Source organism: Gobius niger, assembly GCF_951799975.1.
Source record: "Gobius niger genome assembly, chromosome: 20".
Taxonomy (NCBI): domain Eukaryota; kingdom Metazoa; phylum Chordata; class Actinopteri; order Gobiiformes; family Gobiidae; genus Gobius; species Gobius niger.
In genome coordinates this window covers 19,731,924-19,757,290 of record NC_136871.1, presented here as the reverse complement: position 1 = coordinate 19,757,290, position 25,367 = coordinate 19,731,924, and the positions used below count along the sequence as shown (strand labels likewise).

Here is a 25,367-nt window from a genome sequence, read left to right as displayed (position 1 = left end):
TTACACAAGGACCAAATGATGTTTAAGCCTGTCAAGAAACATCCTATGGCCATTTAAACAAGGATTTAGAACTGCCATAAAATGCATTTCCAGGCCTTTATACAAGTATGATATAATGTTTAAACTTGCTAAAAAACGCATCCCCTGGCCATTTTCAAGAGGAGGATAAGACCCGGCTGAAGATTTTGGGGATTAGTTAGTTCACTCACATTAAGACGCCATTTTCACCTGCCTGTGATGACATGACCTTCCACACTGGCTAAGATTTGGCAGCGCTATTAAAAATCCAGACGACCAAAAGCGAAAACAAATACAGCCAGTGAATGATATTGTGTCAAAGTATGGTGGAAAATAAGTTTAATCTGTTCACATATTTTTTTTTGCCATTCTTAGAATCATAACAATAAAAAATCTTGTTTAAAGTTTGCGAAATGGGCTGAATCTTCCAAAGCACAAAACTAATTACATTACTCGTCAGTAATATATATATTTTTTTTCTTCCAAAATCTTTTATCATTACAGTGTATACAATTCCTCCGCAAAATAATCTTTATCTTTCTAACCTGCTCTGACGTACTCATTCCTTTTCATGTCCATTACCCTCTAGCTCGTCATTCCCATTAAACCCCCTTAAACATACATGAATCATCATCTGATATGGAGCTGATGCTTCCATTCATTCCATTGTAAGTTCTCCCTTTCAAGGACAAACATATTATTTATTAACAAAATATAGAATGGGATCGTTTACAATGCACATAATCATCTGTAAGTTAAGGATGTCTCGTCAAACCTGAGCAACCATAGACATTTTACAATGTGGTTTTCATAACTGAAGCTTTCAAGCAAACAGCAACGTAACGCAGCTGATGTGCCCTTCACTGGTACACTCGGCGCTTCATTTGTTTGTTTGAGGAGCAGGATATGAGCAGGTCCTTGGAGACAGTCTCCTCCCACTGGCACTAAATGTATTAATTGACTTGGCATCGCTTCCAGCCAGGTGTAACACATTTTTTCGGAATACCCTGGAACGCTGGGAAAGGTCTGCAGGGAAATTCGCTCCCATCATGTCGGAGCTACACTTTCTGCACTTCCATATGCTGTTTCCTCTCACCTTTATCCAGCGCGGTATGGCTAGCAGACTACCGGTTGGTGCGTAAAGGTCTTAATCTAATGATGGAACATTGATTTATGCTTGGGTGTCCCACAGCCATTAAGATAATTGCATGATCACTTTATAACATCCTCCCTTGGTGGCCATGGTAATTTGGCTCGCCTCACTCTCCACCTTGCACCGAAAGACCTGTAACCGCATTATAGCAATAGAGGATGTGCGAGGAAATATCATCTTTCAGTATCCACAAATTGATTTTGGACCATTTCCGCTGACTTCCAAACCTCTTAGTCCACCCCTCACCAGGTCTAACAACTTGTATTGATCTGGATCTTTAGCTGGCATCTCAAGCAGTTGGTCTTGTGTCACCTTGTAATTCATACACTCTGGCTATTTTAGCTGCAGGATAGCAACTACACTTTGATAGTTTTGAAGAGAAAATGGTAGTGTTAAATAGCGCTATCATCGCTTTAACAAAATCCCTGGGAAAAAAGATTCTGCTGTACGTATAGTGCCTTGGCAGTTTGCAAAGGAAAAAGAATTCTCACAAGGTCAACTCAGTCTTTTGATATATAAATCAATGGAAGATCTTAGCACTGAAAACATCTTTGCAGCTAAATGTTTTCCATTTTGTCAGCGTCATTAAGTTCTAAAAAGAACCGGATGAGTTTCATGCATTCACTGATGAGGCACGGAGAGGGAACAATCCAGAAAGCACAGGGAGAAGGGCCCAGGAGGAGGGTCTAAGATTCTGCTTGGAGTCTTGAATAACTAAGTAACTGTGGAAATTTACTTACACATTATGTATTAAAACTTCAAACACTATCCACTATTTTGTGCAAATAGAGAAAAATAATCCATAAATATGCCTTGATATATACTGGATAAGTTGTGATCAAGGCAGTAATTAAATTGGACTCATAAAACTTGTCTAGACATATAGAACTGCTTTTTAAAAAGAAAAAAATGAAGAACCAGCATTTCTATATCCTTTTCCTTTGGGGAACTTAATTAATGAAATATCTCTGATGCACTAAAGAAACCATACCTTTCTTTCAGGTGACTTTGTTGCAAACACAGGCATGTGACAGGCCAAGAGCGGAAACCAAAAAGGCGGCATTGTCTTTCCATCATCCTCGCCGCATAACCAGCCTGGCGTGTTCTCTTCACCTGCAAAGAGAGAGAGACTATTTGTGATGATTGACCAACTTTATGCACTTGAATAATATATATCATCACCATAAACATGTAATCAAGCATTTGCCACCTGAGGTATGTAAAATGAAAGGCATTATGAGCATGTGAATGTAATAATCACTCCCCATTGTAGGAGGCGAGGCCAAATCCTGCCAACTCAGGACCTCAGCAGTGATTAAGGCTGCACTTAATCAACACTGAGCGTCAGCCCCAGCGGGAAAATGCTACTGCTGGATTTGAGTTATAATAATGGCCTCCCTGGTCTATGCACCAACCCAGCAAATAGTACCAGAAGCTGCACTACAGGTGCACGACTGAAAAGGGACTGTGACAAGAATGTGTTAATCAGGTTGGCAGAAGCTACGCTGTTGTTTCAGAGACATATCTATTTACAGTAAACAGTATATTTTATTTACTGGACCTTTGGCCCATCAGACTTTATCAGACAGGACAGCACAGGGCGAAAAAGGATACAGAGCAGGGAGCATTTCATGCTCAGGTCAGAACAGTGCTCTGTGGACATGGCAGCAGCTGTAACAACTAGACCGGTGGTTCCCGACCTTTTTTGCCTTAAGTACCCCTTGGACCTTTGTTTTATAATAATAATAATAATAATAATAATAATAATAATAATAATAATAATACTTATAATAATACTTACCAACAAAATCTATGACCACCTATTGATGAACAACATGCTGCCTGAAGAACAGAAAGGCTGTACGAGAGGGAGCAGGGGATGCAAAGATCAGCTCCTCTTAAAGGGGCTAGATGCAAGTTCGCCATTTTGTACTCACTACTGCCACCTCAGGTCATGCGTGTAACTGCACCTTCTATATTAAGCTCGTGCATGACGGCAATTCGGAACCCAATTAACACCATTTTGAGTGACAGTGCAGGATTTTAGAGGCAGTTGTGGTGAATAAGTCTGGGCTCATTCTACACCCTAGGACATTGTTGGAACATGTAGTTGGGGGAAAATACATAGTTTTGACATTTTTAAACTCCGTATAGTCTCTTTAAACAAAATGGTGAGCAGAGATGCCAAAAGCAGAATGAAGAACCTGAGCACGGCCTGGATAGACTATAAGAAAGTGTTCGACAGTCTACCTCACTCATAGATCCTGCAAAGCCTGGAGTGTTATAGAGTTAACCCAACAATCGCAGATTTTTTGGCAAGTGCTATGAAAACATGGAGGACACAGATGAGCTTAATCTATTGTGATGGCATCATCCAGACGGAGGAAATAACCATCAAGCGAGGAATTTTTCAGGGAGACTCGCTGTCCCCGTTGCTTTTCTGCATTGCACTCATTCCACTCAGTAGCATGTTGAACCGAGAAGAACAGCTGGGCTATGAGGTTAAAAAAGGACAGCAAGTCAACCATCTGTTGTACATGGACGACCTCAAGCTTTTTGCAAAAGGAGATCATGAGCTACTTGAAGAGCTGAATGTAGTCAAGAAGCTCAGTAACGACACGCAGATGGAATTTGGCCTGGACAAGAGTACCAAAGTAACATTTCATCGGGGCAAGCTCGTAGCATCTCTAGATGTTGCTCTCAATGATCATGAAATCATCAAGACCCTGGAGCATGGAGGTATCTACAAATACCTGGGTGTAGATGAGAGTGATGACATCAGGCATGCTCGAATGAAAACAAAAATAAGAAAGGAGAACTATCGGCGAATCAGAATAGTCCTCAAGTCGGAGCTGAACTCAAAGAACAAGATTGCTGCCATCAATAGCTTAGCAGTACCAGTGGTTACCTATGGCTTTGGTATAGTATCAAAGCAGGATGTAAAGAATATGGATAATAAAACGAGGAAACTGCTAACAATGCATGGACTTCTTCACCCAAGAGCGGATGGAGACCGGTTGTACATCTCACGCCGGCAGGGAGGCCGAGGTCTGCTACAGCTTGAAACAGCTGAAGAGGCTGCTATAGCAGGGCTGTGTGAATACCTGGAGCAGTCCGATGGGTGCCTAATCAGACTCCTGAGAGACTTCGACAAGGTGCAAGTACAGCGCAAGTACATAGTTCAAAGAGGGCATGAAATCAAAATCAAGTACAATGTGTCCACAAGATCAAATAACACTGCTGAGAAAACAAAGGTTCTGCTCAAATGCAATATAATGGCAGCTAGAGTGCAACGCTACAAGAACAAGCCCCTGCATGGCCAATTTGCCAAACATGCTGAAGAGCGTTATGAGGATAAAGAACTCACATACTCTTGGCTGTGGAGTGCAGGACTCAAAAGCGACACTGAGAGCCTAATTATAGCTGCACAGGACCAAGCTCTAAATACACGATACCATCAGAAGAACGTGATGGGCATGCAGGTCAGCAGCACATGTCGCATGTGTGGAGAGGCAGAAGAGACCATCAGTCATATGGTTTCTGGCTGTAAAATTTTGGCTCCAAAAGAATATCTGGACAGACACAACAAGGTTGGAACCTACCTCCATTGGGCACTATGCCAAAGAATGGGCACAGGGACAAGTGAGAAGTGGTACGAACACAAAACTGAAAAAGTGGTAGACAATGGTGACTGTGTGCTCATGTGGGACATGACCATCCCAACAGACCGGACTATCACGGCAAATCGGCCAGTCCATGACAAGAACAACAAAATGTGCTATTTGATTGATGTGGCTATCCCAGATGACATCTTACAAACATCTTAAAGGAAGAAGCAGAGAAAATCACAAAGTATTGAGATCTGGAGATTGAAATCAAGCGCATGTGGGACACCAAAACTCAAATTATGCCCATTGTCTTCGGAGCTTTAGGAACTGCCAAAAAAGGGCTCCAAGATCACCTGGACAAACTCCCTTGCAGAATCAGTGCCAAAGAAATACAAAAGACGGTGCTGTTGGGGACTGCCCGCATACTTCGAAGAGTCCTTGACTGATATGAAGACCTGAGCCAAACCTGAGGGACCTGGTTGGCCCCTGGTGAACGAACCAGCTCAAATGCTGAGATGATGCTAATAATTATAATCATAATAATACTCATCATCATCATCATCATCATAATAATAATGCATTTGTTGTACTCAGAGGCTTTACATTATTCATTCACCCCATATTTGGTGGTGGTAAGCTACTATAGTAGCCACAGCTGCGAGGCTGCCAATCTGCACCACTCCGACCACCAACCACTTACTCACTCACTAACTCGCTCACTCACTCACACACAACATTTACCCAGGCTTCCCGGTGTTCCCAAACGGTCTCCCATCCAAGTACCGACCAGGCCCTTCCTTGCTTAGCTTCCGAGATCTGACGGGATCGGGCGTAGCAAAAGCGGTATCTATATTTCAAGTATCCCTTATGTCGAGGGCGCCGCCAATTATTTAGAAAATGTTTTGCAGCAATACTAAAATTGCTGCAAAACATCGCTGAAAGAACTTTCATTTCAAAAGAATATTCAAATGATGTTGAGTTACAACTTCTGCCGTAATTCCAAGTGCCTGGAGGTCCCTGTCCCCTTGGTTAGGAAACACTGCACTAGACCGGCTGCACCATATATACATTAATTTTAATGCAAATTTCATCAAACCTTTTAGGATTTTTTTGTTCTTACACAGTACAGTGCCCTAACTCTTGCATATGTGTGAAGCAAGCAAACTAAACTAAACTAAATTTAAAAATAAAAATACGAAAAATGTGTGATCATGATGCAACTTTAAAAAGTTTTGCATGTGACTTTTTGTCACATGCATCTGAGGCAGGCAAGCCAGTTGGGTGAAAACACACATCAGTTATCTGGGGGATAAAATTGTTCATTCTACCATGATACGGCATTCGGAACACCTAGTACCAGCAGCATATCCACAAACAAACTGGGTGAAGAAGACAGAAAACAAATCTCTATACAAATGAGAACAAGAAAACAGAAATTTGGAGAAAGAGATTGCTTTTTTCACTTTTTTCTTATTGATAAACTTTACAAGGCTCAGGCAGTGCCAACTGTTGTCCCAAATGTAAATGCTAATTGAATTACATAACATTGTCACTTCTCACTTCAGACTCCAGAGAACAGCAGGGCCGAGGAAGTTTTACTGAGTATGTGTAACTGTCTATATATAAAGATCTGGTTTGTACAAATGTTGTCTTGGTTCACATCAATTGGAGGTTCATTCCAGCAACTAAGGTTCGGTAACTATTGAACAGCTGTTTAGAGACTCCATTTCACTGAGGACATTTCACTCATTGAACTGAAAGCTTGATTACAGTTTTTCTCAATTGATAAGCTGCACCAAGTCCAAACTGACTGAACTCAAAAACACAACTCTATATACTCTATTGTATAAACACAATTTATGGTTTCGGAAAATCACAATTTTTATTTATCTATTTTTTTGCAGTATGAGTTACCATCTGTTTTTGTTTTAGGCTGTTAGATAGATGATATATGGATATTGCACCACCTAAAATAAAATAATTGTTTACATATTGAGCAGCCCTACTGAAAAAGGTATCAATGCGCACAAGTTGTGTAAAATTGAAAACCAAAACTATCTAGCTAGTGCTACAATCAGATCAAAGTCAGATAGATAATGATAAACCTATAAATATTTGAGTCATTTGTATTTACAGTCACTCTGAGTGTAAGGCGGTGTTGAATTATTAACTTTGGGGTGGCCGCCCTCTCTCTCCGCTCTGCTCCTGCCTGGATTCTGAGGTGTGCAGGTCACTCAATAGAGGGGTTTAATTGAGGGCAAGTTTGCGCAGGTGATGTGGCAGGTCTGGAGATTTTCATTACCTTGTGTGTAATCATCCTTCTTTGGATAATTGTTAGATTAGCATATGTATTACCCCATCTTGGTCCACATGCTGCTTCAGCTAAATGTGTCAGTTTGAAAAAAACAAAAAAGAACAAATCAAAATGAACAATGAATAGACAAATAATAAAGAATGAAATGGACAGGAAATAAGTGGTTACATGATTGCACAATATTAGCCTCGGTCAGCAGTCTAGGGGCAATGATGACAAATAATCCTGGGCAAGTGATAAGTAAATGTAATATAATGCAAAATTCCCCCCAGTAAATATCATGAATAATACACATTCATCTATTAATAAAGATTTACATGTGCCTCTAATGTGAACAGGCTCGTCTTTCCTCAAACTCATAAATACCTCTGGTCCTCCTCTTCCAAAGGTTTTGTTTTGACTACCCACTGGCTAAAGAATGTTGTCAGAGTTTAGCTGAACATGATGAGCATGTTTGTTATACTGACATGTGCGTTTATATTTTGAGTTATGGCTGCTCTTGTGACATGGCGACATTTCACGTCTTAAAAATCAACATATATTGTAGTATTTTATTAACTTGGCTAGCCACACTACACGCTTATCCTATTCTTTACAGACGCTTTTAAACAGAAACAGAAAGCAGATGTGGATGGCTGGCCAGGCAAGCATTTTATAGTATATATAGTTAGATGAAAACAGTGCTAAAATATTGTAAATAGTTTGTTTACTATTGTGACTAGAGAAAAACATATTTATTATAACTACTAGTACAGGCAGTTGATATGGTTATACTATTGATGAAATATCACCTGGGACCTACAGTGGGAAGAAAAAATATACCATTTGGAATTTCTCACATTTCTGCCTAAACTGGTCATAAACATTTTATGAATGACTGAATGGTCTGATCTTCATCAAAATCATAAGAATGAGTAAACAGTGTCTGCTTTAACCAATACCACCCAAACATTTAAATGTCAGCATATTTTTATTGGCCATAACATGTAAACATTCACAGGAGAGCGTGGAATAATGAATCTCACTGAACTGCAGCAGTTTTGTAAAGAGGAATGGTCCAAGATTCATCCTGATCGTTGTCAACGTCTAATCTGCAACTACAGAGAAGCAATTATTGCTGCAAAAGAAGGATCAGCCAGCTATTTAATACAAGGGTTCACTTGCTTATTCCACGCTGTTGTGAATGTCTCAGGTTTTTCTGCAAAACATCTTGATAAACCTGTGAATTCAATCTATTGATGATAGCACGTTGTCCAGGCCCTGAGACAACAAAACAGCCCCACACCATGATGCTCCTGCTCCATACTTCAAAGTGAGCGTAGGGTTTTGATGTCGCTGTGCTGTTCCATTTTTCCTCCACACATGACGTTGTGTGTTCCTCCCAAAATAGTCACCTTTGGTTTGTGAAAGAGCTCTTGGATGCTCCACTGCACTACTGGAAAAATATTCAGTGGACTGATTAACCCAAAGTTATTTGTTTTTTATCGGAACACATAACGTCATGTGTGGAGGAAAACTGGATCAGCACATCAACATCAAAACCCTATCCTTACTGTGAAGTATGGTGCAGGAGCATCATGGTGTGGGGCTGGTTTGTTGCCTCAGGGCCTGGACATTGTGCTATTATCAATAGAAAAAAATAATTCACAAGTTCCAAGAAAATATTTTGCAGAAAAACCTGTGACATTCACAACAGCGTGGAATAAGTAAGCGAACCCTTGTATTAAACAGCTGGCTGATCCTTCTTTTGCAGCAATAACTGCTTTTCTGTAGTTGCAGATTAGACTTTCACAACGATCACGATGAATCTTGAACCATTCATCTTTACAAAACTGTTGCAGTTCGACGAGATTCAGGGGGTGTACTTACTTATTCCCCCCTGTCCTGTGAATGTCTACATGTTATGGCCAATAAAAATATGATAACATGTAAATGTTTGGGTGGTATTACTTTAAGCAGACTCATTCCTGTGATTTTGATGAAGATCAGACCACATTTAGTGACCAATTTAGGCAGTGAAGAATTATAAAATATATACAAGGTTTTATACTGTTTTTTATTCTTATTACTGTTTAGCTTGACTTAACAAAATGTATGCGAAGTATTCTCAGTTCTCTGTTACAGCGGAAAAGTACCAGAGCACCAAAGTGTGTGAGCACAAAACCCCCGTGCCCCAAAAGTAAGATAAACAACTGCCTTCCTCCAGAAGGATCCTATCAGTTGCCACATTCCATTGAAGACATAAAATTGGGGGTCGCAGGGCGGAACTATGTGATGCAGCAGAAGCACTGGAGCCAAAGGAACCAATGAGATTTAGTTTTAGGTTCATGAATATTCCAATGTTTAATGTGATACAAATACTCTGCTTCCTAGTAAAAAATCCAGTCTCCTATGGAAATGGACAACTGGTAGACTCGATGTTAGGGAACTAGGGAAGCAGAGCTCTGTATTAGATGACCTGTTAGGGAAATAAACCTTTGTGATTTAAACTTCTGAATCCTGGGTCATCTGTGCTGGTATGTGTTATTAGCTGGTAGTGTAGCGTTGTTTGTCAATAACTCTTCTTCCAGTGTTGAACACGCTTGGTGTTGTCCGACGTTTGGGTAATTAATTAGGAAGTGGACAACACAGGAGAAGGAGTGAAAAACTCCTTACTCTTCAGGTGGTGACCCCGACGTGATGCAGGATGAATTATAGACAGACAACACGGGACGCGGCTGAGGTCCGGTCTCCTTAAAACTATTTGCGGTAGACATACCAGACATTCTTTTCCACATCCAGCCATCAGCGATTTCACGGACGTCCAATTAGATTAAGGTAAGACGACTTTTGACTTCTACTAAAATGTGAGTCTCAAAGTACGTCTATTTGGCTATTTTCCAAAGTTTAGTTTAAAGATTTTTACTGAAATCGACTGTTGGCTGGTATAATCTGTGAATTGATGGTGGAAGGAATAAGGGACACACGTTAAAATTATAAACTGTTGAAAATAAAGTAGAGAAAAAGTAGTGAAATGACAAAAGAAGTGAGAAATAGTGAAGAAGAAGAAGAAGTAGAGGACTGCACGCTGGGTTTTACCCTTTAAAAGCCGAAAGGTGCGTAGGTAGGACCTCCCAAGCCCACGGACGCGTGGACTAAAATTAAAACGTTGAAATAAGTCGTTGACGGATTTGGGGACCGTCTAAAATAGTGGGTTAGAGTCCCAAATAGCAGAGAAAAATTAATTAAAGAAGTGTGAGAAAAAAGAAATTAATTAAAGAAGTGTAAAAGAAGTGTAATAATGTGTGAAGTGAATTACAGAGATACGTGAAGTTGTTTTCGCGGAGAGAGAAAAAGGAATTAAAGGTAAGAAAAAGAAAAAGAAAAAGAAAAAGCGACTAGAAGGTAAGAGAAATGTCGAGAAAACACGATTGTGAGAAATGGGTTATGTGGTTGTGCCAGGGAACGGGCTTCCTGAAGGGAAGGTCAAAGAAAGAGGTAAGGAAGGCAACAGAGGCGTGTGCACAAATGTATGAAGAACAAAAGAGAAATCCTAAGGAACCACATGATTTAGGAACACTCTGTGGAACGCTGACGGCGGGAGTAGAACTCTGCGCTATGGAAATGCAAGATGCGGAAGCAATGAAGAAAACAAGAAAATTGGGTAAGCAAGACCTAAAACTTACAGACCTCACAATAAGAAGATATTTTAAGATCAAACAAAGAATCGAACCGGTCTTGGAGGCTGCCGTATCTAAATGGACAAAGGAAAAAAAGATTTTCTCCCCCACTTCGGGGGGCGGGACAAAACAGCCCCTCCCACAGGGAGGAGGCCCCGTCTTGGGCCCTTTGGCCCCCCTTTCATATGAGGCGGGGAGAGCTGGTGGCTCTCTCTACCCTCATAAATCACTTCACGGACTTCTGGATCTGGATGTGGCTCCATCAGACCAACTAACGAAAGAAGAGGCACGAGAAGCCTTCGATAGAATTCAGAAAATGACCAAAGAAGCGCATGATACAGCATTGGAAAGACAACGAGAACTTTATGAAGACCAGGTTAAAACAATGAAAGAGGAAGCAGAAGGGAGGAAAGCAGAAGTTGATGAGCTTAGACGGAAACTAGAGGAATTCACACTTAAAGCCAAACCAGACCCAGTGGCAAAAGGAACATATCCCCTAATTCCCACTGGGGCGCCAGCGGTGGGAAATGTTCTCCCTATGGCATATAAACCACTTAAATGTACAGAAATACAACAGATGAAAAACACCCTGCCACCCCTACAGGAAGGGGGCAGGAAGTGGTTTCGCACTCTTCAAATGCAGTGCTCAAATGCCACATTAGCAGTAGGAGATTTGAGGGGCCTGGTGGCGTCGTGTGCTCCTCCGCACGCAGTGGATCAACTCCTGAGAACATCCGGTTTGGACAATCTGCCCCTGCATCAACCTTTTGACCCACATGTGGAAGGCTTTTTAGCGGTGGTGGAATTAATGTATCCCCCTCCACACCCGCAGCCCCTAACCTTTTTCGCCTATTTACCTGGGATGTGCCCTACTAAATTCTTGGAAGAATGTGTTCAGGTTTATGTTAGCTCAATGCAAACTCACCCATATAGAAACCCCCAAACAATGTGTCTGTTCCTCCAGGGGGTGCTGGATGTTTTGCCGGAACCAATTAAAACAAGCCTGATGAGTGTTCCAGGATTGTCTTCGGACTCAACTCTCTTTTTGACACATTTAAAACATCACGCCGATCTGTATAACAAAAAACAACGCGAGCGCGAAACAAATTTTAAAGAAATGCAAGAAGAATTGCTAAAATCTCAGCTGAACCAAGCACGGCAACAGGCCACAGCTGCGAGAAAAGACTGAAAAAACAAGGCCCAGGGGCAAATGGTGGCAACAACCTCGACAACTGAAACAGCAGACACGCCTGCCCCATCACCCGCAAGCGCCTTATACGCCTCCCAATCACAGCCCTTAGGGCAACATAACTCCAACATGCTCCCACCAATGCCCCAAACCCAAACACACATCCACTTACATGGGAACTAAGGTGGGAGGGGCAGAGGGAATAATAGGGGACAGTTTAGCGGCAGAGGGTTCGGCGGGCAGGGCTATGGGGGACGGCAGCAACAAAATAACAGAGACAAGTCATGTTTCCAATGTGGAGGAACCGACCATTGGGCCAAACAGTGCCCTCAGTCAGGATGTTACAATTGTGGAGCCACAGATCACTGGGCTAGAGACTGTTCCTAACCCCCAGCCCAAGCTAATCCAGGAGGACGAGGTGGGTCTCCTCTGAGAAATCCAGCGGGAGGGCCTGGCCCTGCACCGTGGAGGCGTGGGGGTGGAGGTAATAACTACCCTGTGTACGACACCCAAGGATGTTTTCCCTACGACAGGGATGACCACTGCTAGGGGTGCCCGGTGAGTCCTGTCTCCACCCCAGAACCGTTTGTTCCTGTAGAGGTTGGTGGGGAAAAGTTGATGATGCTCGTGGATACAGGTGCTACGCATTCTAAGATGAGGAAGGCTGCCCCGCACATGCTAAGTGATAAACACATCAACCTTTCAGGGCACACGGGAAAAGCGACCCCTCTACGGATGACAAAGAAATTGAAGAGACATTTTACAAGCTACGGGAGCTTCCATCTAATGCTCCCCGGACGCAATGCAGGTCACATGGTCTAATGGACAGAAAATCACCTGCACACCTTCAACCTCTCATGGACTTTGTTTTTCGAGAGGACCCTGAATATCCTGGTGTTTCAATCTACTGGCTCCTCCTTGAACCCGATACCCCACAGAAGAATGGAAACCATGGTTCTCGATGCTGCACCCATAAGCCCCTCCCAAAGACCCACTGCATTGCACTCTTTTATATGATAGAGCATTAGACCCTCAATATCAGTTAGACTTTGAACAAGAGTTAAAGGGAAACACATATACGATAACAGCCACCCATTTCTATGTCCACAAAACAGGAGTTGTTGCCCCAGTTGTCCTGCCTGAAATTGTGAAACCTTTTTATAAAAGAAGACTTGCTTACTGACCCACATATGTCTCTATTCTTAGGCTCTGGTCATGAAGAGCGCGAACTAGGGCCTCTGACTTATAAATTGAACCACACCCTGGATTGGGAACAGACCGGACTTCTTGGCATAATGTATAGTCCATTTGAAAAAGCTTATAAAGTTGACATTGGTTCTTGTACTGATGCAGTTGTAGTCTCACGGTCACACGGCTGTGAACTTACAGATCATGAGGGGGCTGCTCAAAGGTTGGCTGGGTTCTCAGGAGAGCTGTGGGCGGAAGGGCCCGCTGATATCGGACATTGTAATAAAGTTGATCCAGTGGTTCTAACGGTGCTTCCTGGTGCACATGTGTATGTCCCCAGAGGCCATTTCGCCATGATAAATAGAGACAGGGCATAGAACAGGCCTTAACAGAATTATGTAACTCTCCCCGTTATTTAGGACCTTTTGAAGTGACTTAGAGGACTGCTACAGCAGTTAAAGTGCAGGGAAAAGACAGCTGGTTTCATTGGACACATCTGAAACCTTGCTCGGACAAGACCGGCTACCACTGGTCCCACACTTTGCCTAATAATGGTGAAAGTGGGTCTGGGAGCCCCACTGAAGGGGGTGGGCAAGCAAACCCACAAACCCATAAACTTGAACTAGAGACAAAGAAGGACAAAAGCTCCTCTCTAAAGTCATGGCTACAAAAGCTAGGCCCACTTAGGTGCCCATACGGGGTGTGGGGTGTAATACTAGCTCTCTGCATACTACTAATATTAATGGCTTTAAAATTAGAAGATCAAAACAATTGTGATAAAATGGTTGAAGGTCAATCAGTGAAAGAATTAAAACAGACACTGTATAACATGTGTAAAAAAGTTAGGCTAAAAACAAGGTGGAAATGTAGTCATTTATTGTAATCAAATCGGAATGATATTGGTTAAAAGGCGAGGAGTAGTATCCAACCGCCACACTTATAATGGGTTACCCATTATACAGAACAAGCGATTGAAACTTGGAATAAAAAAGGAAAATACACACACCCAGGTTGCAAGGAGTATGCTAACTATGCTAACCTTTCAAACTGGGTAAATCCAATAAATTGGACCGTAATTAGAGATAAGGTGAGTAGACTCAAGGACCAAAATCCACAATGGACTTGGTTGAATTGGCTAGAGTCCGGTTCCTGGATCCACATCCTTCAAAAAGTGAGTATTATAATAGGTGTTGTGTTACTGTTGTGTTGTACCTCTCATTCGCAGCATGATAACCAGGGCTTTAGCCCTCTCAGGAGGCCCTGAGGATCTGGAGATGGGTTTTACAGAGACGCCTGAAGGGGGCGTCTAAGATCTGTATACTGAAAGAGCCAGAATGGCGTTTAAAAATGATTGGACCCAGACGAAGGCTATGATGGACAAAGTGGAGGAGATTTTATCTAACCAAACATTTAAGAGTGTTGTTTTGTTTTGTTGTGCTTTGTGTTGCAGGAATGTTTATTTTTATAGCAATACGTGATGGTGCGCGAGGCACAGAAAAATAAAGTGTACTGTTGACCTTGGTACTCCATCGCTGACCTTTCGTTGGGAAAGGTTGGTGAGTGGAGATTACGTCTGGGAGAAAAAAAGATGATTTTGAAACTCCTCAGGAACTGATTGAATATACTCAGATGAAGATGGAGACCTGGTGGTGGTTTTTATATTCAGAGAAACGGTGAATCACTGTTCAATCAAGGTTTTACATTTATTAATTAAGGGACTTAGTGTTTTAGTTGATCTCTATCGAGATCAGAAGGGGGAATGAAGAATTATAAAATATATACAAGGTTTTATACTGTTTTTTATTCTTATTACTGTTTAGCTTGACTTAACAAAATGTATGCGAAGTATTCTCAGTTCTCTGTTACAGCGGAAAAGTACCAGAGCACCAAAGTGTGTGAGCACAAAACCCCCGTGCCCCAAAAGTAAGATAAACAACTGCCTTCCTCCAGAAGGATCCTATCAGTTGCCACATTCCATTGAAGACATAAAATTGGGGGTCGCAGGGCGGAACTATGTGATGCAGCAGAAGCACTGGAGCCAAAGGAACCAATGAGATTTAGTTTTAGGTTCATGAATATTCCAATGTTTAATGTGATACAAATACTCTGCTTCCTAGTAAAAAATCCAGTCTCCTATGGAAATGGACAACTGGTAGACTCGATGTTAGGGAACTAGGGAAGCAGAGCTCTGTATTAGATGACCTGTTAGGGAAATAAACCTTTGTGATTTAAACTTCTGAATCCTGGGTCATCTGTGCTGGTATGTGTTATTAGCTGGTAGTGTAGCGTTGTTTGTCAATAACTCTTCTTCCAGTGTTGAACACGCTTGGTGTTGTCCGACGTTTGGGTAATTAATTAGGAAGTGGACAACACAGGAGAAGGAGTGAAAAACTCCTTACTCTTCAGCAGAAATGTGAGAAATTCCAAATAGCGTACTTACTTTTTCTTCCCTCTGTATTTCATACATTTGTTAGCAGCCACTAATATCAAAAGTATGAAAAGCATGTAGGGAGAGTTGTATCCTATGTTCCTTATGCGCTTTATTTCTTTGTTCGTTTATTTTGTTGTTTTGCTTGTCCTGTTTGTACATCTATTACAGTTTGCACTTATCATCAAAACAAATCATTTTCTTGTTCTTTATTTTGCATTCTGGTGCACAAGCAAAAAGTACATTGTTCCACATTTTCATTGTGATGGATTTGGCAAAAACAAGAACTACCAACTTGGGAGCTATGAAACATTTATGTCAGCTCCCTGAAGGTAATTACAGGCTGGAGTTTAGGACATGCTTCTTATTGTGGTTTCCAGTTTATACCAATTAGTGTCAAAGACCAAATGTATGTCAACACGTAGTGCGAGAACCACCCGGGCCGCTCATGCCAGCAATGTGTGCAGACTAGATCAAGCACTGTTGTTTATTGGATGTTGCTTTGTTAATTATCAGATATAAAGCTGAGAAGCATTTAAAGAGTACAATGGATGACCTTATTTCTGATAATAATAATAATATGGACGTCAACAGGGAAGTCAATATTTAGTCACATGAATAAATCTTTTTGTCATCCGCTCACTATTTGCATCTGAAGTAAATGACACTATTTTGTAATGTTTCAGAAGTTAAAAAAAAATGAATCAAAAGGAGAGAGACCCCACACAATAACTTTCTTTGCAGATGTTAATCAGTGTTATATGGTAATTTTCATTCATTTTAGACAACCACGCCAGGCGAATCTCACATTTTAACATTTCTTTGATCTAAATATTACACCCACAAATACTGTACTTCAGACGCCAAATGTCAGTTGTTTTTAAGTCGTTATTTAAACATTCATTAGAAGTGGAACGCATAAATCGTCAAATTTCTCAAGTTAAAAGGTCATTTGCTGTGCACTCTGTATAATCATTAAATCACACATAACAACACCATGTGCCGTGCGCGGGATGGAGCAGAAAGATTAGGATTCTCTGTTTCTTTATTCTAATCATGTCTTTGTTTCAAGCCTTTTGCTGATGAAGATTAATTTGCGGAGCGCGGTGCTCCATCAACCTCAGTGACACAAAGAGCAGAGATATAGACTAATTAAATACACCAGTGCAATTGATATTTCCCATGGATCAATGCAAGTGTGGGATCTGTTAATTAAATCCCGGATAATGTTTACTCATCATAAACACTTCTCATGTTTGAGCTCAGCAAGATCGCAAGATAATCTTAGCTGTCTGACAGATTAATTTTAAAAGGCGAGGGGAAAATCTGCCCGGCGACTGGAGAGTACGAGCGCTTTTTAAAAGGGGCAAGAGTTCAGCGCCATGCTAATATTAAAAAGTCTTATCTAAAGGAATCCGTCCTGCTACTTTATTGCGACGACAACACAAGGCGGAAAGATAATTGTTATTTCCACAGATGTACAAAAAAGGAAAAAAAAATCTGTCACCATAGCAACATCTTGGTGAATCCGTGGGCTAATAAGACCAAAGCCCCAATAGTCTCCACTCAAACCCGAACAGCAGGGAGGATTTTGCATTCCTGCCGTGTTTGTCTGCGGCGCTGTATACGCCGCTATGGCACAGGTTATCACACAGTGGATTAAGGAGGCGTGCCACAACCTCAAGCCGCACTCCACTCATCTATTGATCCGTGAGTGAAGGGAAAAACACGGCGAAAATCAGCACACTTAGCAGGGTAACCGCAGGCAGCAGCCCCCTGCCTGCCCCCTGTTCACCACAGTGGAGCTGATTGCTCGTCTCAATCATGCTTTCACCCCAGCCCTCCATCAGCACAACCACAAATGCATGCATTACCAGCAGTTCCCTCACTTTAGTCCTATTCATTGTGGCAGCGCTCTCGCTTGACGTTCTTCCTGTGAGAGCCATCCAAGTCTCGGTTGTAACCCTGTTTGAAAAAGCTATGGACTACGGAGCGGAGAGAAATTAATTGTGCAGCGAGAAAGGCCATTAATTAGGCAATACTTGTGCCTATTTCACTTGAAGCCTTCAGGAGCGGTCCGGCACTCAGAGACACATGAAGGATGCACAGGCACACCAGGTTATTAATGGAGCCCGCGGCCCCAGCACCACAGCACACAGAGGTGATTCTCTCTTTGTGTCATGGGCTCATAACTAAAGCACATCCATGCTCACAGTGACAGAGGCAATCTGCCTGCCTTATAAAGGTGGATTTTTACTTTATCTAATCAAAAATGGATAAAAAATACAGGTGTCCATTTGCATAAAACCTCCAATTGCAGACTTGAGCAGAAATGAAATCAGAAATTGTAGCTGAATAATATCCTCTTGGATACCGGTATTAAGGACATGAGCGGTGGAGAGTGGAGCTAACAAAAGTGCTGTGAGATGGCTATGTGAAAATGAGCGTTGTGATGTCCAATCTCTTACTAAATCATGCATGAGAACATTATCTATTTCTGCTGTCCATTCAGGGACATTTGGAAGCAGGGTACCCATTTAAAACCAAACAAGAACATGGTTGGCTGCATTTCAAATGCTGATTGGGCTATAGGTCTCCCTGAGCGCGAAGCAGGACGGCCTTAGGCTGCAATGACGAGGAAGCTTCAGTGACAGTACACCATCCGTGAAATTAAATCAACAACTCCCTTATTGTAATTACACTTGGTTAAATGGGAAGGCAAAGTGTGGGTGTAATACAATTAACATGTAATTGTCATCCTGACCAGGTTGAGGCTGATCTATTTCCCCCAGGGAATCAGTGTACGGCATCAACCCCCCATGCCTTTTCATATGAGTGTAAATACATTTAGAGTTACTCTGTGTGTTGCAAGTATTGGAAGACAGTTATTTGAAGTGCCTCTGTATATTATATTATTTATACCACAAAAAACTTTAGATTTCAGGCAGAAAGTGAAGGTCAGTAGAAACAATATTTGCTGTTTAACAGTTCTTTTGATTCAAATAAACACTCCTACTTTTATTGTTTTTGCTGTTGTGTACTGCACTTTGGTCAACTATGTTGTTTTTAAAGTGCATGATAAATAAAGTTGGATTGGACTGGAACGTCCTTGCAATGTTCCTAAATGCGTATTAGCTGCATTAAGGAGGCTTTGAGAAGCTGATCTCAAAAGTCTTGATAAATCCTTTGTAAATGGTATGGAAAATGAATGCGTGGGTGTACGGTGAACTGTATATGTTTACATACATTTCAAAGCAGTTATATGTCCAGTGTCAATGATGCTAGTTCAGTGTCATCTGCTTTGAATGTAGCAAATGGTTTTATAATTCTGTCAAAGTAACTAAGGCCATATGCTTGTGTTTATGCAGGCCCAGCTCTTATTGGCTAATCACAATAAACACTTCCATTAACCTCAGCTCATGAGGTACATGAGACTGCAGATGGAGAGGCCCAATGCTGTGTGGGCTGCTGGAAATGAATATGCATGGAACCCTATTAACGACAAGTGAGAGAATGTACACCCCTGCATAATTGTCATATATTCATATCCCTCACCAAACACAAAGTGAAAGCTTCGCTGTATTTGCCTGAATGCTGATCATTACTACTCAAATAAATGGTGGGGTTTTAAGTCAGACTCAACAATAGTCGAATGGAAAGCATCAATTAATCTGCCATAAAAGCTCCCACCAAGTTAAAACATTACAATTTTGAGCTCAAGTTTAAATACATGCTGTCTGTCATCTGAACGAGACATGAGAGAATCAATAACAGAGAAAAAAAAGACACTTCCACTTGAATGAAGAGCCGTAGCTCTCCAGCCTAATGCTGCCAAAACTTGCAGTTCATATCGGAAATCTTGGTATTGTTTGTGATTGTTACCGTCAAACCCATTGTCTCATCTTTTACCTTTTATTTATTTTTTTGCTGTCTCATACATACACAGCTGGACATCGGTGAAGCAAGACTATTTCTATTTAATGGCTGTGGTCAGGGAACCTTCTCCCATCATCCACAAACTAGAATACCTGCTGCATAAGACATGCTTTAGGCACATTCACAACACCCCTTTGATTTGAGTCCAAGCGTGTTTGCTCGTGTAGTCCAGTTTCTCTGAGGTGTTGTGAATGCGCAACCAAATTCTCATACAGATCAAAAAAGCAAATGCTGGCCAAAATGCGACATCAAAATGATCACAATATTCAAGACAGTTGATTAACAGTTGATTGAATATTGCTATTTCCATAATATGTAGCCCATCAACACAAACTTGTTTTTCCTTGTAGTGTTAGGAATATACACCAACCCCATACAAGCTCAACATCAGAAACTACATTGTGTCGATTTCCCTTTCATAGTTGAAGGTATTCAGACATTTGCACAGCTCATTCCCTGTGTCATTGCCTCTATCTTTATGTGTGCTATCTGCAGGAGCCACATTTAGCCTTGAATCGTGCGGTCAAAGCCTTTTTAAATGTGCCGGATTTAGATGTGCCCTGCCGGCTGAAGCTACCTATGCAGAACTTTCACAGCGCTCTTTTTTAATGTTGCACATGTTTCCATAGGGGAGAGAGTGGGTTGCATGGCGCTGTCCTCATCAGTACGCCTGTTGTGTCCCTGATAAAGGTGTGTGAGCAACAATGAAAGGCTACGTATGCTCCGCTCCACCACCAGCACACCGCATGCTCTACTACGTGCTGCCTGTTTTTGATGCCACTCTGACATGAGCCACACACACACAGTTGGGGAGCTCTGCCGCATGTCTCCTTTGTGCACCTCTGTATTCAGGCCATGGAACAGCCCAGATGTATGGGAGAGAATACAGTGCGGTGAGGTGGCCAATTTTTTGAGGGAGAAATCAGGAGAATCTCAAGATGTGTGACAACAGCAACCTTTTTTATTAAAAGACTTTACGAAAGATGTTCATAGGCAAATCCATATGTCTTTCCATCTTCTGTGATTCATTCCTTTCAGAGCAAATGGTTCTTCAAATCATCTCAAAACTAATTTCAACTGGGAACTTTGTGAAGAAGACGATTCCATATGTTTTAGAATGTACAGTAGAATAGATATTTTTCCTTTTACTGTTGAAAAATACAGGAAGCTTAGCTCATCGGGAGAACACAGTGACACAGTGTTTTGATGGTGGGCTTCTAATGAGTCAAAATGGAGGAACTTGGGTTGGGTGGGCTCTTGGGTGATGAGGAAAAAAAACATTTCAAAGGTTTAAGTGCCTTTGAAATCTCCAGTCCATCAGTAAAAGTCAAACATATCGTACATTTAAAATGATTTTTATTTTTAGTAGCTTTTTAGTGGGCAATGTTTCCATTTGGATGATGGTATAAAACTGCCTATATGTATATATTGCTGCCAAAGCTATTAATAAGATCAGAAGAACATTCATGATGAAACTTATGAATAGTAAATAGATAGACGAGTAAATAATTTACAATACTTAGACATTCACGTGTCCTCTTCAAAGTGTTTCAATTTTAACTGAGCATTAAAGTATAAACAGCAACATTTGCCATTACATAACTTCAACCTACATATATATGCTTTAATTTGACTGTATCTATAGTTTACATTTATTATAAACTAGACAGCCAGAGCCCTTACCAGAACACTAACACTAACAGGCCATTTTATCGTTTTGGAAGTGCCATTGTATATTTTTCCCTTGGATGTCCAAAATACCGACCAGTGAAACGCCAAAGATCAGCAGTTAGAGGCAGATTAGATATTATCTGGTTGGTGAAACTGTTCAGTGTATCTTTTTGGAGAGGACAGTGCAACATAGTTGTTTGTAGTACAGCCTTAAGTTTGGTAAGCTTGTGTGAAGTGCACAAAGGTTATCATTCAAGCATAAAGGTCTTCCAATCTCTTCTGCTTCTTAATAATAGCAAAGAGAGTGCACATTTAAGGTCAAACCAGAGCATGCATAGCAAGTCAGAGGCAATAGATGAAAAAAAGGATGTGCTGCTCCCTGCTGGGCAGCATCTGAGCATTCTCATCACAATATAATGACCGCTGCTTTTCTGTCTTTTCTACCAGATCCACATAAACGCTTTAACTTAACCTTACAGTGCAATTACACATAATTAAGAAACCTTCTCACTTAAGAGGTCATAATAGTTTGGGGCCAGCAGGAAGTAAGCTGAAGTAAGATGGTGCCTGCTGATGATGCCTCTGAACCTTTGACTTGAACATTTCAGTGTGTTACATCATGCTGGTGTTGTACTTACGCAGAGCGATCTTCGCCAAGTGCAGACGGTTGACCCAGGAGATCTTACTCAGAGGGTTAGGAGTGTTGAACACAACCATAAAGCTAACAGGGCGGCCCGACCTGAACAGGAAAAACTGAATTTTAGAGACTACAGCACATTTTGCATCATATTACCGGTAACAGTCCATTTAATAATAAAGACATACATGTGATTATACTTTTATGTGGCTATTCACTAAAAAAGCAAGAATAAGTAAAAGGTAAACCCATACTATATTACCTATAGTCCAACCTGAGTATTTTATTTCTATGAGGCCACCATGCCTTACATCATCTCGGTAAAACAGTGCTCTACATTCATGTGGGGGGGGAATCTGAAAATGTGACTATTGCTTTACAAACAACAAGCACATTCTGGAAATAGGGTTAAAAAGTTTTAAATTATGGAAAATAATGAGGAGTAGCCTTTGTTGCACAAAAGCTTTATAAATGAAATCCACGAAATCCTTTGCTGTTCAGAGCAGTTTCCGTGATATTATTTGATTTTTAAGTATCTTTTTTTTTAATTGCAAAACATTCCCAGTAGGCTGGCAAATAACGACCCCCAAAACTAGGTCACAGTAGGAATCCATTATGACGATAATGAATTCAAGCTGAGTGCACCTGCCATCCAGAGCACAGGAGAATGCCAAAAAGTTTACAAAGGCACCCAATGGCTTTGGGAGTAGAATTAGACATGTATTAAACATTTCACTGTGATATGGAGCACACATTATAACTGAACTGTCCTTTGGTGCTCAGTTCTTCTTGTACTATCATATCTGATTGAGGGAGTGCAAAGAATGATATAAAGAAGGAACTGAGTGTCTCTTGACTATGTGCCAGTTTTGAATCAATAAATTATCATGCTTATAAACCTTTTGTCTGTAGTAAAACAAACCTTTTGAACATCCGTCAACAACTGAAGACTAGAGCAACCTGTGTTGTTACTGATATGAATATTAGGTACATTCCAGCAACTATAACTATGAGCTTTAAGTGGTTAATGTGTATTATAGTGGTGCTAAATTATTTTAGACTTAAAACATAAAAAAATATATATATAGTTTTTTCCATTTCCTGGAGTAGTTTAACTCACAGTATGTTTTACTTGAGTGATATTATTTTTAATGGCACTCTTACTCAAGAAAAACAACAATGATTATAAGTGAACAAATAAATAAAAAAATATTGAAATAAAATTAAAAAATGTATTGTATTTTAATAATGACTTGTGTTTTGTGTTGATTGTGTTGTTGTTGTTTTTTATTAATCTTTATGGTGTATTTATAGGAAATGCATTTTCACCAAGAACTTTTGACTCTTGCTTGACTAATCACCTGGATCACTACAGTTTACTTCTACTTGCAGTTAAAGCAGAACTAAGTAACTCATGCTCCTAGAGGCCGTAAGCGCGTCGTAGCATGTTAGGTTATTTTTACTCATTAAAGCCGTACTAAGTAAGTTTTTTACCTTAATAAATCCTTTTCGTTGTCCCTCTGGGGGTAATACCCTGGTGTCTCTGGCCTGAACACCACAATTGCAACTTGCCAGCCTCCGGGCAGGTGCCACCAATACACACTAATAGAATCACGAAGAAGAAGCTAACGGGCAAGGGTAGCTGCAGGCTAGCGCCACTTAAACTCAATTTACAGCCAAGTTTGAGTAAAAAAAAAAGATCTCCATTGTGTAATTGGATGTACAATATCCCTCTCTCCCTTTGTCTTTTCTGTCAGCGTAGTATTTACTCTCTCGGACGATTAATGAATTTAAAAAAACGTAACATGCTACGACACCTGCCGTGGCGCTTATGGCCTCTATGGGTATGAGTTACATAGTACTGTTTTAATTGTCTGTGAGAGTAAATAATATGCTGTCAGAAAAGACAAAGGGAGAGAGGGATATTGTACATCCAATCACACAATGGAGATTTTTTTTTTCTCTCAAACCTGGCTGCAAATACTGTTTTCTTCGTGATTCCAATAGTGTGTATTGGTGACTCCGATGCGGTGCAGGGAAAGCTGCAAGGGTGCTTTTCTGGCCAGAGACACCAGAGGGAGATGAAAGACCCCCCAATCATCCTATTAACATTAGTATTACCCCCAGAGGGACTACGAAAAGGATTTATTGAACAACTTACTTAGTACTGCTTTAAATATTTTTTTTTACAAAACCTCGCTCTTATTTTGGCTACTATACCCACCTCTGGAGCAGACTCTTGTTTTCGTCCAATGCAATTTCACCCCCACCACTCAACAGCCCGAAAATAAAGACAAAGTCAAGGAAGAAAAAAGACAGAAGTGACATCTCAAACTTCTCTGACATGCTGGAAACGCGAGTACACTCTGGGCTTAAATACCGCAGAAGCAATTTGCCGCAGACAGAAAAGAGACGGTGTGTGACGGAAATACAACCCCATACTTGGTTGGGATCCTTGGGCAACACTTCATTCCCACAACATGCTAAACTGAGCACTAACCAATTCTCTTTTCCCCCCTCCCCTCCCTGCCGTCTGATTGACAGCCGCAGCGCAGGTGCAGCTCAGCCAGAACAGAGAGGAAGTCGACTTGAGCATGCTGATAGAGAGGGGCTGCTGTAACACAAGGGGAGGAAGTCAGAAACTACAAACAGGAGGGAGGGGAGGCCACACTGCGAGAGAATGAGACAAGGAGATTCATGGGGGGTAGGTCAGTGACGGAGCACACGTGTGACAGTAATGCCCAAGGACAGGACAGATGTAGGGCCGACGGTGAGTGGCAGCCCGTCATGCACCTACCCTTCAATTTGGTGTCACTCTGCGAAGAAACAAATTGTCCAGAGAAAGTGCGACAAATGTTCTGTTTGGACTGAGACTTTAAAAAGCAGGCACAACTATGCTGTCAGTGGCGGCAGAAAAGTGTCCACATTTAAGTGGTGTGAGGGAGCGGAGAGTTTGCCAGTGCAATCTAAAGTCCAATACACTTGACAGATTAAAAGTTTACCATTTCAGAAATTACTAATAAATCAAAGATTTTTTGCAGTTCTTACTTTTGTTATCTTCAGGCACTTTCACTCTGTTCGCCCAAATACAAATAAAAGTGGGTCAAGCAGCTGATTTCCCCTAATTTGGCAGCCAGCACGACGCCAATCAACACACCAAACTGGTATGTAAAATCTCCCTTCCGAACAGATTTAGCAGAACTAACTCATTCCGGGAACACGCCCTCAAAACAGAAATACTGTTAATAAATAAATGAAAATATATACAGTATGTGTAGCGAGTGCAAGCATGTAACTACAGTGCTGTTATACTAATGGCTATTTTCTGAATGGGAGCCTCATTTCAGGGGGAAGGAACATTGAGCTTTTAACTCCCCCATTACTTCCAAAGTATACAGCAGAGCAGTTCTATGTTGTATTTTGTAAACTTACATTTAGAGTGATCCATTTTCTGGGGAACTATAGTTATCTGCAGTGTCTTTTTCTGTAAATAATCTGACGTAGAAAGAATCATGACTTGAAAAATGTGCTTTTCAAAAACCCACAAACATTCATGGGGCAGCCTC

At 41.1% G+C, this 25,367-nt stretch overlaps 1 protein-coding gene across 4 annotated transcripts in view; it reads right to left on the bottom strand.

Annotated features, from left to right (window-relative positions):
• Positions 1-25,367, bottom strand: part of arhgef10la (Rho guanine nucleotide exchange factor (GEF) 10-like a) — a 127,523-nt gene that overhangs the window by 53,316 nt on the left and 48,840 nt on the right. For all 4 annotated transcript variants that reach the window (XM_079579082.1, XM_079579081.1, XM_079579083.1 and 1 more), the window contains 2 exons: positions 21,803-21,903; positions 2,163-2,284 (listed from right to left, as the gene is read on the bottom strand). In XM_079579082.1, coding sequence (XP_079435208.1) covers positions 2,163-2,284; positions 21,803-21,903 — 223 coding nt within the window. The remainder of the gene's footprint in view (positions 1-2,162; positions 2,285-21,802; positions 21,904-25,367) is intronic.